Below are 14,534 nucleotides of genomic sequence, written 5' to 3'. Positions count from 1 at the left end.
GGGCCCGCCCCAATGGCGCCCGGCGCCGCCCTAGCCGCCCGGCGGGACGCCCGCGGTCGGAGCTCAGCCCATTGCGCCCCGGCCCGCGGCGGCGCCGCCGCGGCTCTCATGAATATGCAGGAGAGGTGATGAATATTCATGAATGGCGGCCGCAGGGCGTGGCGGCCGCAGCGCTGGGGCGGCCGCGCTCATGGCGGGCGGCGGCGCCGCGCTCATGGCGGGGGGTGTCCGGTGAGCGGGGCCGGGGGCGGTAGGGCCGGTGGTCACCGCCCGGGCGGGGGTGGTTCTGGCGACGGCGCCGCGGTGCCGGGAGCGGTGCGGGGCGCCCGGCAGGTCCCGCACGCCGGGCTCGGCGGCGCAGCGGAGCGGGGCGCTCGCCCAGTCCCGTTCCGCGCCCGCCATCGTCGCCCTCCCCGCACAGGCCTCGGCCGCAGCTGGACCTGCTCTTCCTGCGGCGTTTCCTGCGCATCCAGGCCGTGCTGTTCCCGCGGTGGCCCTCGCCCAGCGCGCTCATGTTCCTCACCCTGCTCCTCGTGGCCCTGCTGGGTGAGCGGGGGCGCCGCAGCCCGCACCCCCCCGGCGGGATGAGCGCCCCGTGTCCCCGCGGTCCCCCCGGGGTCCCCCCGGGGTCCCCTCATCCTCGCGCGGTGTTTGCTTGGTTCCTGCAGAGCAGCTCGTCATCTACCAGGTCGGAGTGATCCCCAGCCAGTACTACGAGGTCCTGGGGAGCAAGGACTTCTCCGGGTTCAAGGCGCTCACCGCCCTGGCTGTCACGCTCATCGTGCTCAACTCCACGGTACAACGGGCCAGCGGCTGCCCCGCTTTCGGAGGGGAGGCCCGGGGGTCCCTCTGAAACAGGGAGGTGCTCCGGTCGGAGGGGAAAACTGCCAGCGGGTCCCGCTAGGAGCCCTGTGCTGAAGGGCTGTTCCTGCTTCCCGAGATGGTCTGTTCCTGCTTCCTTTGGTAGCTGCATGTGCGGTGGTCACCTGAGCAATGATGAGCATGATAATGATTTTACCATTTTGTGAAGTGCCTGCTTTCCACGCTCATTCCCAYCTATCTGTCTCTTTGTCCGCGTTCCAGCTGAAAAGCTTCGACCAGTTTATCTGCAACCAGATGTACGTGAGCTGGAGGAAGTCCCTCACCGAATACCTGCACAGCTGCTACTTCCAGGGCCAGGTCTACTACAGCCTGCACGTGCTGCGCGAGGACATCGATAACCCGTAGGCTGCCCGCGGCTGCTTCCAGCCTCTTTCTTGGCTTCTCCCGAGCTGCTCYTCGCCTTTGCTTGACTGCTCTGTGTCTCTGGGTAGGGACGTGAGCCCTAGAAGCTTTTTGCGTCTAGGCACAAATACCCCTGTCCACCCTGGGTGTAGGTGGTACGTGGCAAGTCTGTACAGGGAACACCCGTGGCTGATGGTCATCATGGTTTCAGGAGACAGTAGGTGCCGATGGTTTTGTTGCAAGGAAAAGGGAGTCTCAGCAGGACAGGGGTCTTGCAGGTGGTACAAAATGCACTGTCTGCAGAATCAGCTGTCATCGCTCTGCATGTGACTGTGCAAAGGGCCTGTCTGCAGTCAAAGTGCTGCCTTTCTCTGCCTTCATGCAGCCAGTGTGCTCAGGGGCCCGAGTTGTTCAGTCTGAACTTCCACCAGCAGGATCTCCAGCTGAACACAGATTTGTTTAGTTAGGTTTTTTTTTTAGCATTTTTAGTAACTGGAGGAAGTTGGGAGCCACATCTAGGAAGTGCTTTGTTTTGTGTTGGACAAGAACTGCATTTCCTCTCTCCTCTTTCCAGGGAGGAAAGGTCAGAGTAACTAGAAAATTGAGAGAATGAGGAGCAGCATTCAGTCCCTACTTGCTTATTCAAGCCCACACTGAGAGCTCCCTCCCATCCTAGTGCAGTGGCCCCTTGCACCGCTGCAGCAAGGGGATGTGCTGCTTTTTACACTGTCCCAGTTACTGCAGGGCTGCTCATCTGCCCGGGCTGTGTTGCAAGAGCTGAACACCTCCCTCCTTCCTTGCAACARCATGCTGACCCTGGCCTCTTGCCTGTTGTTATGCACAGAACACTGCAGTCATAGTTATCAAGTCTGAAGAGTTAAAGATCTTCCATTAGATAGAGTGTGAGAGGTAGAAATTGGGATTTTTTTTCCTCYAGTTCTGTAGTCGCTTTCCCAGAGCTAAAAAAGTTGCTATTAAATACTCAATGAAAAACCARAAGCCAGGGAAAAAGTCCCTCTCCATGTGTTGGTGCCATCTTCCAGGGGTGGGAGACTCCTGACTGTTGCCAGTAGTGGTGACTTCGAGAAACTGAAATAGCCCCTGGGCTGCTGCTTCCCACTGCTCTTGGTGCCTGTCCCTGCGTGATGCCCCTGGGTGGTTGATGGCTGGCAGTGAGCTGGAGCAGGGTATGTCACACTGCCACACCTTTTTTTTATTGCTTTTTTTCCCATATGTGTCTATATCATTTTCCAGACAGATACATTCCCTGGCTGTTTACACTCTGCCAGTGCTAAGATAGGGCCAGGCTAAGAACAAGCAAAAGGGTGTGGGGCAAACAGCAGGCGAGGAGAGGGCTCAGCTCAGCCTGTGCGCTCCTGCCAAATGAGAACTACAGCCTCACTGATGCCAGTGCACTTCCAGCAACCATCAGAGTTGCCCCCAACCTCGCTGAGCAGAGATGTGTTTTGCAGTAGGACAGAGTTGCAGAGGACAGGCTAGAAGCTGGACTATCACCAGGACATGTTGGTGAACATTGGCCGAGGCCAGAAGCTGCTGCACAGGCATCTTTTCCCTGGGCTGGGGGAAGGTGAGGACAGAGGTCCAGCACCATGTCACGATGCTGCTCAGGTTTATTTTTAACCCAGGAATGTATTCAGATTATGTCGTTAAAAGTATGAGATAACTGGGTGTATGTGCTTTGCAGCAACAGAGGCAGCTCTCCTGACCTTAGAGCTCAAACAATCTGTGGGATAGCTGCAGAGTGTCTTTCATTGCACCTTCCTTCTGCTCAAACATTCAGCCACATTGTTCAGTGTCTTTCTGCTGCATTTGCAAAAAATCTTATCTTGGGATTTCTTGATGAGAATTTTCCCCTGCACAGACAGTTAGAATGTGAACTAAGAGCAGAGAAGTGACTTCCTGTTTGGCAGTGCAAGCCGTGCCTGTGGGAAGCACTGTGTCATCCTTGTTTTTATTTCGGAGGAAAAGAGGAGTGGCTGTGGAGTGACGTGCTGACTCTTGTGGCTCCTATCAGGGCATCTGAGATCATGTTTATATATTATCCTTGCATAATGCAATATCCCTGCGGTGAATCTATAGTCTGAGTTAATTTATAACTTGAGGGGAACAGTGACAAACAGTCCTATAAAAGCAAAAACGGTGACCATAAGGTCAATAGAGTGGTGGATGACCCCAAAAGGAGGTAGCTCTCCCCTTTGCTGGACTTGTTGAGATGTTTTTTGCCTGTGCTTAGAGCATCAGAGGCCAAAGTTCTTACTCATGTTCTCTGAACAGATGAGGCACAGAGGGACTGAACTCGCTACAAACCTTCCTAGTTAYCCCAAGCTCATCTCTTGCTAAGCAGAGTGGGAAAGGTTGGACTCCAAGGGCCCGTCACCCCTGTGCTCCCTTGGTGCCCTGCCACCTGCTCCTATGGGGTGGGTGTGTGGGGAAAGCACTTTTCTTGCAGCCAAGGGACCAAGGGGTGTCCTTTGCAAGCAGAGAGGCCAGCTACTCACTAGCAGGGTGGCTTTGATGGAGGAGTTTTCAAATATTTAACTGTTGACTCTGGTACCTGGGATGCAACACCAGCAGTCAGTGTGTGTGGTAATATGGGATGTGCGTAGGAGAGGAGTAAGAGACAAGGATGGCGAGACCTTTAGCACATGGCAAGACAGGAATCTTGAGAGTGGAACAAAGGATTAAAACAAGGACTAGGTGGGGGTAGCAGAAGGAACCATTCTGCCTGTGTCAGAGAGCTCCTGAGTCCTGCAGGGCCATGGGAACTGCTTCTGTTGGGGACCGTGGCATCATGCGTGTGGGTCCCTTCCGTGCAGGCTTGTTTGTCTTCACTCTGTCCTAAGTGTGGGCAGTGTCCTGTAGCTTGTCCTATGCCCTCCTGGGGAGCGACAGCATCCTGCACTCGCCAGTCCTTGCTACTCAGCTCTAACGGTGTCAKTGGCTCTTTGTGTTGAACAGAGACCAGCGCATCAGCCAGGACGTGGAGCGGTTCTGCCGGCAGCTCAGCTCCATGGCAAGCAAGCTCGTCATCTCGCCCTTCGCGCTCGCCTACTACACGTACCAATGCTTCCACAGGTAGGAACCTGCTCGTGCTCTGCCTCTGTGCCGCTGGCCTGTGCTCCCTTTGGAGCACACGCACCCTTTGTGCTTCCCCGGGCGAGTCCTTGTGCGTGTGGAGAGGGATCTCTGGCTGCATCCCGAGGACCTCTTGCCCAGGGGTGCTGGGATGTGCAGTGCTGATTCTGCAGCCCCTGTGAGGGGAATGCAAGGTGCCTGCTGAGGGCTCTGGCTTCGAGGCCCAAGGATGCTGGAATGCCCTTTGCCTGGGTTGTTAGCTGACCTTTCTTTCTCTTCCCCTGCAGCACAGGCTGGCTGGGCCCAGTGAGCATCTTTGGGTATTTTGTCATTGGGACAGTCGTTAACAAAGTGCTGATGAGCCCTATCGTGTCAAAACTCGTGCAGCAGGAAAAGCTGGAAGGGGATTTCAGGTGAGTTGCAGCAGAGGGACCCTCTCCTGTGAGAGCTCCACTCTCTTCCCTGTTCAGTGCTCCGTGTGCATCTACTTCTCTGTGACCTTTTTAGTCCTCGTGCTGCGTCAGTTCTCTGCCAGCTCAAAGAYACCCGTCTGCTCAGTGTTGCTCAGTGTCCCAAGCCCCTGTCACTGCCCTGTGTTGTGTCAGGCAGTGCCCTTGGGTCAGTTCCCTGGTCTCCATTGCTGCTCCTTGCCTGCTCACTCCTGCTGCTATTGCCCCTACTGATGCACTGGRTGTGCTGGAGAAAAGTTGCACATGGAGCATCCCTGGGTGTTGAAGCAAGTTCACTGACAGAAACACTCACAAGAAACTAGGCAGGTTTCTGGCTCATTATTTCATGAATGTGAGTATCTAGAATGGCCCAATCTCTCCATGTGTTCAGCCAACTCCCCCSCCTTTCCCTTCAGGGTTGGATGAGTGTGTGACAGGGATTATCCAGACTTCCCCATCGCCCAGAGCTTCCTGGGATAGCACAGGGAGGCGGACTGAGCTTCCCAAAGGGAAGGTTTGTCTAAGGGATGTCATGCTCAGACAAGCATGCTGTTCAATGAGGGCCAGAATAATGTCCTGCGGTGCTAAGCCTTGTTCAGCACTTCTTGAGCCTCTTGAGCGTTTTTGTCAAGAGCTRCATGAGATCAGTGCCCTCACTGATGCAGGATGAGTGTCCTTTAGCAGGGATATTGCCTACATAATTCACTGTGCAGTTGTCTGTGGTCCTTTCGACTTGTTTTTTTTTTTTTTTTTAAGTATTATTTCTTTTGTTTTGTTATTGTGTGTGTTGTCCAGGTTCAAGCACATGCAGATTCGTGTCAATGCAGAACCTGCTGCTTTCTACAGGTAAGGGGTGGGCACGTTTGTTTCCATGGGTGCTCTTGGGGATCCTGCCAGCTYGGAGCACCCTCCTCACTGTAGTCATGTATTTATTCCAAGACACTCAGAGTCCTTTTGGTCTTTCCTGTTCCCTGCATCCTGCTGCAGCCACCAGGTCTCTGCAGGGTCACATAGGCTCTTCCCTGTCACCGCATCCCTTTGCATTCTGTGCATTATCTGCAGGAGTAACTTTGCAGTGGCTGGAGGCAACGAGCCTTTTCTGTCTCCCAGCCATCCCCAGAGGGCATGAATTCATACTGTGCTGTTTATATCTGGCTGATCCTCAGGTTTTGAGAGCTGAGCATGCTGTCCAGAGCAGCTTGCTGCTTAGCAATGCCCTGAAGTCCGAGTTTGCTTGAAGGCTTTGTGGTATTGCACAGAAAAGGCTAGAATCCAGCAAAAGGGCCACAGTTTTACTGTGAGTTGTGTTGGGTGCGCTGGAGGTCAGAGTCTTTGCCTCTCTCTCTCTCTCTCTCTCTCCAGGCATCTGCAGTTGGCAGGTGTGTTGTGGAATCACACTCCTTCCAGGAATTTGAAATAGAACTGGCTGCCATATCTCTGGCTTTTCCTGGCTGTGGTCTATGTTTGGCTCATTAATGATGTCATGATTGAGCACTTCAAGTGTTGTAGTGTTGTCCCCAAGGTGGTTTGATACAAACTTTATAAAGATTTAAACTGGCAAGCAGGAAACCTTGATCTCAGTAATTGAAATCAATCTTGATTTGCATCAGCAAGTGTTAGGTCTTTCTTTATAGGTTAGTTGATTCATACTGTTCCGTGCTGATTTTTGTCAATCAAGATACCTTAATTACTTGCACTTATTTAGGCTGTAGTACTTTTGCTTCTCACTTTCAAAGCTTCTTACTCTGTTACTAAGTAGGAAACAGAGAATTATTGTACTAGAAGATGGGATTTCTTGCTTTAGTTTTATATAGTTCAGTTTAGTTTTAGTTTTGGTGAGAAATCAAAATTTAATTAAAATGCACAAAATCAGGTATTTTTTCTCTGTATGTATCACAATTAAAAGTAAAGGAACCTTTTATAAGGGTTGTGTTCCTGGAATTCTGTGAAAGAAGGAGCACATGATGAAGGGGTGCGGCTGGTTTTAACTACCTGCCTTTCCTCTAGCTCTGATTGTGAAACTTGTCCTCTTGTACTTGTCTAACCGTAGATTGTTTTGGTAAAGGAAGAACTGAAAGGAAAGGAAATGCCTGGGCATGGTTGTCCTTTCCATCCTTTCGTTTCTTAACCTTTGGCAACCGTGCTTTAGAAGTAGAGTGACTGTGGGGAGAAGATGACAGCAGTGAACAGCCTCTCTGCATCTGCAAGGGAGAGCAGCTACTGGTTATTATTATTATTACTATTATTATTATTACTATTAGATACTGGTTTTGTGCTTTGCCCAAAGCCCCGATCCTGCTGCCCTGCCTGTAGCTCCTGCTGTTGGAGGCTTTGTCCCTCTTTGAACGTTTGCTCACCACTTAGCCGAGAGATGAATTCKCAGTAGATCTATTTTTTCAAAGAATTGAGAGCCGTTACCAATCTTCGTATGTGTGTTTGTGAGTCCCGATTTTTGTCYCCTCAGGCCCTAGGGATTTCCCAGCTGTATTAACCACAGTGTGAGGGTGCTGGGTGCTGTGGCGGGCTGGCACTGGCAGTAGCTGCAGTGGGAACTGCACTGAGCTCTGCCTCTGCGTTGCCACCTGAGGGCAGCCCAGCCCTTGTGAATGAACAGGAGGGGCTGCCCTGCCTCTCTGAGGAGGTGCCTGAGAGCTGAGTCCTGTTGAGGGGGGACAGAACAGCCCTGGGGGACACAACTGCTGGCACTGGAGCCAGCCCTGGTGCTGGGGCGTCTGTGACCTGTTGCAATCTCATTTTGCAGGGCCGGGAGAGTGGAGCACGTGCGCACGGAGCGCAGGCTGCAGAGCCTGCTGCAGACCCAGAGGGAGCTCATAGGGAAGGAGCTCTGGCTGTACAGTGAGTGGGGGGGAGCTGTGGGGTGAAGTGGGGCTCGCTGGCTGGGAACCTGGCTGGAGGGGCAGTGCTGGATCATCCTGTCCCACCTCTTTGCCCAGGGCTTGCTCCTGCATTACAGCCCTGAGGGTGAATGGAAGGTGCCTCCTTCCCTCTCAGATGGGAATCCTGTGGTGAAAAACAGTCTGGCAGAGAGCAAAGCTGTGGAGGAACTAGCTAAGTCAGAGAAATCAAGCTCAGAAAGAGGAATATGCAGGAATCTGTACCCTGTGTGGAGAAGGTGTTCAGTGGTCAGGAAGAGAGGAAAGTGTATGGGCTCTAGGGAGAGAGAAGGTTCAGGTTATGTGGTTGGGAGCTCTGCAGAGATGTTCTGTAGAGCCTGTCCCTTGAGCATAGTTGCTACCTGGATTTTTTTTTTTTTTCTATAGTCACTGTGTCCAGGTTTGAGAGTTAAATCATAGGTGTCAGGACAACTCTTCCTTCTCTCACTATCACGGTGAGCTTCTGAGCACTGTAAAAGGGGCAGAGCCCTGCAGGCAGGTGTCTGTGGGAGCCAGGGGCTCTCCTGTGTTCCAAGGCAGACTTTGTCACCAGAGTTTTCTTTCTGCCTCCCTGCTCAGTCAGCGACTTTACCCCTGCTTCCTGGGGTCAGCTGGCCCCAAAGAGCAGAAACGAGTAGGCGAAGTGGCCCTTATCCCGTCGTGGTTCCCAAGCTGGGTGTCTGGGTGATGTTTCCCTACTCTGGTGGCTTCCCCACAGAACTCTTTGCTTGGCAGTGGGTTTGCAGCCTAGTGCTTGTGCTCGCTGGTGAAATGGGTTCCTCTGCATGGGAACGTTTGCATGGCTGAAGCAGGACATAGGTCTTCCTCTCACTGGGCTCATGAGCTGCATTTGAGCCTGGCTGGGACGGAGCTTCCCCCTCCATCTCACTGTCCCCTCTCCATGTGCTTCTGCCCAGTTGGGATCAACACCTTTGACTACCTGGGCAGCATCCTGAGTTACGTGGTCATAGCCATCCCCATCTTTTCTGGGGTGTACGGTGACCTCAGCCCAACAGAGCTCAGCTCCCTGGTCAGCAAGGTGAGTTAAGGATGATCTCCCAGATTGGTCTGGGGAAGTAGTGTGTTCTTTGGGTTGTGGTCATTACCCAAATAAGCACAAAGTGCTAGACCTGAGCCAGCCACAACTGTGTGTTGGTGCAGGCAGAGCCTGTTGTGGAGGGTGCTGAGGATGGAGGTTTCGTGTTGGGCTCGTGGCAGTGGGGCTGGCTGACTTGCCTTGAGTGGCAATGGGTGGCCTGCCCTTGCCCGTGGTGGTGTGGAAACGGGAGCCTGGGAAAAGCTAGTGTATGATTAACCTGGGGGTGAGAGGTGTCAAGRACTCACCTGAGGGAGGGTTCCCTATTCACATCTCTGCTGTGTAAAAGTGGCAAGCCCCAAAGCTCTGGCTCTCGGTGTCATGTGGGGAGGACAGGGACCATGCAGTGCTGTGGCCCTGGCTCCCCCGTGGCTGCAGCTCGAGGGCAGCCTGGCTGCCTGCAAGGCCGGGCTCCCRTTTGCCTGCCAGACTACAGGACAGGAGCCTTCCCAGCCTGACGTGTTCCCAGCTATTCCAAACAGGGAAGAATGCCGAGCTAAAAACAGCTTGGCAGGCAGTGCAGGCCRAGACAGCCTGTCCTGAGCCGTGCACAGCTCCCGGGCACAGCTGGTGGGATGGATCTGCCCGGCACCAGCACTGCAGGACAGAGCTGGTGGGGTGGATCTGTCAGGCACTGGCACCAGGGGAGCTCTCGGCCCAGCTCTGGTCAGGCCAGTCCTGGCGTGGGCAGCAAGATGTGCAGGCACTCAGGAAACAGCACCCCGGGCTGGATGGGTGGGAGATGTGTCCCTGCCACCAGGAGCAGGGAAGCTCTGCTCAGTCTTCTGAATATGGCCGTTTGCTCCCACTGCCACGCGTGACTTCTGCATCCCTCCTGGTGGGACTGCCAAGCTGGCCGGGTGTCTGGCCTCCTTGCAGTGCGGAGGAGGGGACGGTGTCCCCGCTCTGCGCTGACCCCTGCTCCATGTGTGCCTTCCCTCAGAACGCCTTCGTCTCCATCTACCTCATTGGCTGCTTCAGCCAGCTCATAGACCTCTCTACCACCATCACTGATGTCGCTGGCTACACTCACAGGTGAGCTCGTCTGCAGGCAGCTCTGTGCTGCGTGGCATAGATCTCCTGGGCCAGATTTGTGCTAAAAATGTGCTAAATATTTTAAAAAACACAGATGTTTCTAAGCATGCATTGACAGTAACGAGTGCTGTGAGGAGGGAGGCCTGTGGGAGTTGTCCTGGGCACTCAGGCAACCTCTTGTTTGTCCAGGATTGGGGAGCTACAGGAAACCTTACTGAGCCTTGGTAGGAAAAAAACCACTAACTACTCTGAAGCCAAAGACAGCTGGGACCTGGACAGGTGAGTGTCCCCTTGGGCAGCTGGCTGGCCTGCAGCTGCATGTCACAGTGTGGGTCTGGATGGAGGTGGCSCTTGCTGTCACAGCCTGTTACGTGTTGTTTGGTGGAGCAGGCAGTACTGTGCTTATCATGACCTGGGGAGTGTGGGACAGGGCTGCTGTCACAGGGGCGCAAGGAAGCACCTGATCTTTGCCAGCTTCAGCATCCTCACTTACCCCCAGATTTCTCCTCCTCTGTCTTGGTGGTGGCCCAGCAGCCGTGCTGGGGAGGACCCAGTGCCAGGGGACACAGCTTTCCTTCTGGAGCGAGTGACGCTCTCGGTGCCATCCTCGGGCAAGCTGCTCATCAAGGACCTGAGCCTCAGGATCTCACAAGGGAACAGCGTGATGATTGTGGGGAACACTGGCACGGGGAAGACATCTCTCCTGAGGGTCCTCGGGGGACTCTGGGAGAGCACGCAGGGTAAGGACTGTGGGTCCCCTTCATTGCTCAGGGCTGCCCTTACCCGGTTTGGGAGGTGGCAGCGTGGGGTTGCAAGGCCAGAGCTGCTTGTGAGGGTAAATGGGTCCCTGGTGCATTTGAGCCAGCACTTTTCTGTATTACGTGTTGCTTTGCTGCGCTGCACGGCTGCCCCTGCTGGCGTTTGCTGGCCAATTCCCAAGTGTCCATGTGCCAGGCGCGTGCAGGGGGCGGCGGGAGCCGCCGGCCGGCGCGGCAGCCACYGTGTCGTTGCGCAGGGCGCGTGGAGATGCTGACCTGCTTCGGCCCCCGCGGGGTCGTGTTCCTGCCGCAGAGGCCCTTCTTCACYGACGGCAGCCTCCGCGAGCAGGTGAGCGGCACCGGGGGCTCCCCCGGCCCCCACGTCAGGTCCCCGCCAGCCTCCGGGCTGAAGAGAGCCTGGCCAGAGCGGGAGCCCTGTCCCTGTTGCCTCCCTTGTGCCCRAGTTTGCCACCGCTGCTGTATCTCTGACCCGTGCCCAGTTCCCTCTGACGTGRCTCTTCTGTTCTCTTAACCAGGTGATCTATCCTCTGAAGGAGATCTATCCAGTTTCAGGTGGGTGGAAATTCATCAAAACAACTAACACTGCACTCTCATCGTCCTGTGCCCCAGCCCAGTTTCTCTTCTATGTCCTATCAAGAGTGCTAAGCCACTTCAGATGCTCTCAGCCTTTCCCTGGAAGATTGAACTTTTTTGTAGGTTGAGATCAACTCTGTGTTCCCTTGCTCTCAGGGAGAGTGTATCATTTTTATACTATGATGTCAGGGAGGCTGTACGCTGCATGMTGTGCTACAGGGTGGTATGTGTGGAGGCACCCTGCTGCTTTCTGAACTTGCTGTTGGGTTACAGCAGGTCTGTCTGGTACAGCCTGCCTTTGGCAAGACCTGCTTGCCTTTTTCTCACCTTCCATTCACCTTTCACTGTTCCCTTTTCTTCAGATGGTGTCCCACAGCCTTGCATATTCTCCTGGTCAGACTAAGTGGGTCACTTCTCTCCCCTGCCTTCTTCCCAAGCTAGAGATCATACGTCTGATCAGAAACTGCTGCAGTTTCYGGGTTTAAGTTCCTCTTGAAGTTATGAGCAAGGCCTTGGCAGTTGAAGTCTGGAACCCTGTGTTCTGGCTTTGCCCATCTATCCTGGACTGAGCCAAGTCTCAGATGCATCTGTGGAGCCCAACCCCTTGTCATGCTGCTTACAAACATGGTTAGCATATTTAAGGAAAGTCAGTCTCTGGGAGCTCTATGGGCAGAGTTCAAGACCTGCATATTGACTGGCTAAAACAGCTACATCAGACTCAGGAGGGGTTCACCAAACCCTCCAGGGTAAACAAGGATGCTCCTGACGCCTGCTACGACTGTTCCTTGCTGCTGTGGTCCCAACACATGTTGCCTCTGCTGATGTTCTGTCTCCCCTAGGGTCTGCAGATGATGAGAGAATTGTTCGGTTCCTGGAGCTGGCAGGGCTGGTAGGTCCCTCGTAGAATTGTTCTGTTTTTGCTTAATGCTGCCAAAGAAGGGAGGAGGTGCCAAAGCAGCAGAGCATGACGGTGCGCTGCACGTGTGAGGGAACTGGTTGCAGCTGGGACAGGACTGGCCTTGGGAACAGCAGGGGARAGAGAATGTAAGAGTTACTTCATATCAAGTGGCAGAGTAGCAGCAGGGAGGTGGTTATGCCCAGGCTTGTGTCTGCTGTGAGCTGCCAGAGCTGGGACTATGTTCACGAGTCTCTGTTGTCCTCTTTGCAGTCTGATTTGCTGGCAAGGGCTGGAGGACTGGACCAGCAGGTGGACTGGAACTGGTAAGGGAGCTCAGTGTCAGTTTGACTTTGGGTGATGCTTCTGAATGGGAACATTCCTAAGCAGATGCCCATTTTTGCTGGACTTGGGACTTTTATCTGTGCCCAGATGTGCTTTGCAAGTGATGGGCATGTTGCAGGGACAAAGGTTTCATGTCCCAATCCCCAATGCCAACATGACCCACCCCACTGCTCTCAGGGCAGCATTTTTACTGCTCAGGGGTGCAGCACCAGTCCCAGGCTGCACCTTAGAGCCCAGCCTGGAGGGGAGCTGCCCTGGAGCTCCCATGTGTGTGGAGGCTGTAGCAGGGCATGGGATGCACAGGGACAGCTGCCTGCTGTGGTCTCCTGCAGCAGCAGCCGTGAGCAACTGTGTAGGGGACCTTGTTCAGCAAAGGAGCTCCCTGCAGGGAGGGAGGTTTTCATGTGAACCCCACTGCAGGTATGACGCCCTGTCGCCGGGGGAGATGCAGAGGTTGTCGTTTGCACGGCTCTTCTACCTCCAGCCCAGATATGCAGGTAAGTGAGTGACCACAGGCTTGAGAGACTTGCGAGGCCCTTGGCATCAAAGGAAACAGATACAAAGATAGCTCACAAATTCCCTAATCTTTGCCACAAGCACGCTTCGTCTTGGTCATGATTTTAGGCAGAGTAGCACACAGGATTTTGAGGTGAAAGCATTTCATTACGTATGTGTGCAGGGAGGTGAGCCAAGCGGCTCTGCTCAAAACAGCCTACTCTTATGCMACTAGTAATTAGTTTTCCTTATCCAGGTCTCATTACGCCTGAAACAGCACCCCCTCAGTTTGCTCATCAGTTGCTGTGTAAAGATGTGTGCATCCTGGYGAGCAAAGTGTAAGCTGCCATTTCTGAGTTTGTGAACCCTTGTGGAGTTCTGGAAACAGTCTGTCCTTGGAAATTAATCTATAGTATTTTCCCTTTACTGAGGAAGCTGCCATAAGCCGTCCTGGCTCCTGTACRCAAGGTCCCAACCAGAGGAGTGAACAGGCTGCAGTTCAGCCACAGGCTCCGGCCTTCATCCTTTCTGGTGCAGGACTTGGGAAGGTCACATCTTGGCTTTCCCAATGAGGGAATGAGGCAGGGGCAGGCAGTCGCTKAGGGAGGTGCATGAGGTGAGCAGCAAGGTGTGCGTGGATTTGAGGGCTTGTGGAAAAGGCCAGCTTTCCCASGTAGCTAAGAGCACCTGGGTTAGAGATAAATAGAGGGCCTTAGGCTTCTCCTAACTTAAGACCAGCTCACCAGCAACAACTGCAGGAGGTACGTGCAGTGTTCTTGCTGCAGCTCTCCTGAGGTGGAGAAGGGATTACGGGATGGAGGGAATGGGCTTTGTGGAGCTTACAGCTTTTCTATCAGTGCTAGACGAAGCCACCAGTGCCCTGACAGAAGAGGTGGAGCACGACCTGTACCGTGTGTGCATTCAGCTGGGCATGACCCTGGTCAGCGTGGGACACAGAGCTAGCCTGGAAAAGGTGAGATGGGGAGGCAGCACAGGCCTCCCTGCTGGTAGTGAGACAGGGCAGACAGTGAGGGTCCCTGATGGGCAGAGAGGAGGGAGCGAGGCTGGAGAACCTCAGTAAGGGTGGACATGCCCTTATAGGGACACCTCTCAGTTCTTGTGTTTCTGATTGCAGTTCCACAGCTGGATTTTGAAACTTCACGGGGAGGGAAGATGGGAGCTCACACGATGCGAGAAGAYGAAGCGACTCCCAGCTGGAGAAGGATGCTGAAAAACATGCTCTAGCATGACCAGCTGCAGAACCTAMCCACTCTGGGAAGAGGTCTCAGGAGCAGAGCTGGAACTACAGAGCCAACAGCTGTCCCCAAGGACGCAGTTTGGTGCAAGACTGTTTCTGGATTTTGCTGAGGGCCAAGTCTGAGCTCACTGGGATTCTGCCAGGAGCAGACAAGTCTACCCAACCCTTCTCCATGCCTGTCCTCTTCTCTGCTTGGCAGGGAAGAAGGGGCTGAGCACGAGACTGCAGAAAGAGACAACACTCCCTCTTGGAGGTGGTAGAAGCAGTGGGCAAAGCTGCCTCTGCTTGACCAGGTGGCAGAGGTGCACAGCTGGGATGCAGCCTGCTCTTATTCCCTGAATGACATTGGCCTCTCTGATGTGCAGCTCTGCAGAACAGAGTTCAGTACCTGTGGC

The 14,534-nt window shown here is 54.1% G+C and overlaps 1 protein-coding gene across 2 annotated transcripts; it reads left to right on the top strand.

The window, feature by feature from the left end:
• The first annotated feature begins 469 nt into the window (after positions 1–469).
• Positions 470–14,465, top strand: ABCD4 (ATP binding cassette subfamily D member 4). Of its 2 annotated transcripts, none has more exons than XM_026051759.1 (18): positions 470–546; positions 674–796; positions 1,084–1,223; positions 4,204–4,320; positions 4,608–4,733; positions 5,565–5,615; positions 7,531–7,625; positions 8,581–8,702; positions 9,703–9,794; positions 9,984–10,073; positions 10,326–10,534; positions 10,810–10,901; positions 11,089–11,125; positions 11,986–12,035; positions 12,315–12,367; positions 12,807–12,883; positions 13,739–13,854; positions 14,017–14,465. In XM_026051759.1, exons 3-18 carry the CDS (start codon positions 1,117–1,119, stop codon positions 14,110–14,112), a joined length of 1,530 nt encoding a protein of 509 aa, XP_025907544.1. In that variant the 5' UTR covers positions 470–546; positions 674–796; positions 1,084–1,116; the 3' UTR covers positions 14,113–14,465. The 2 variants fall into 2 exon arrangements, with proteins under 2 accessions (XP_025907544.1, XP_025907543.1); XM_026051758.1 differs by having other exon boundaries at positions 669–796; positions 10,329–10,534.
• Positions 14,466–14,534: the final 69 nt, after the last annotated feature.

This window comes from Nothoprocta perdicaria, unplaced genomic scaffold, assembly GCF_003342845.1.
Source record: "Nothoprocta perdicaria isolate Ctin4 unplaced genomic scaffold, notPer1 scaffold_8, whole genome shotgun sequence".
NCBI classification, from domain to species: domain Eukaryota; kingdom Metazoa; phylum Chordata; class Aves; order Tinamiformes; family Tinamidae; genus Nothoprocta; species Nothoprocta perdicaria.
This window is presented reverse-complemented; position numbering and strand designations above follow the sequence as displayed.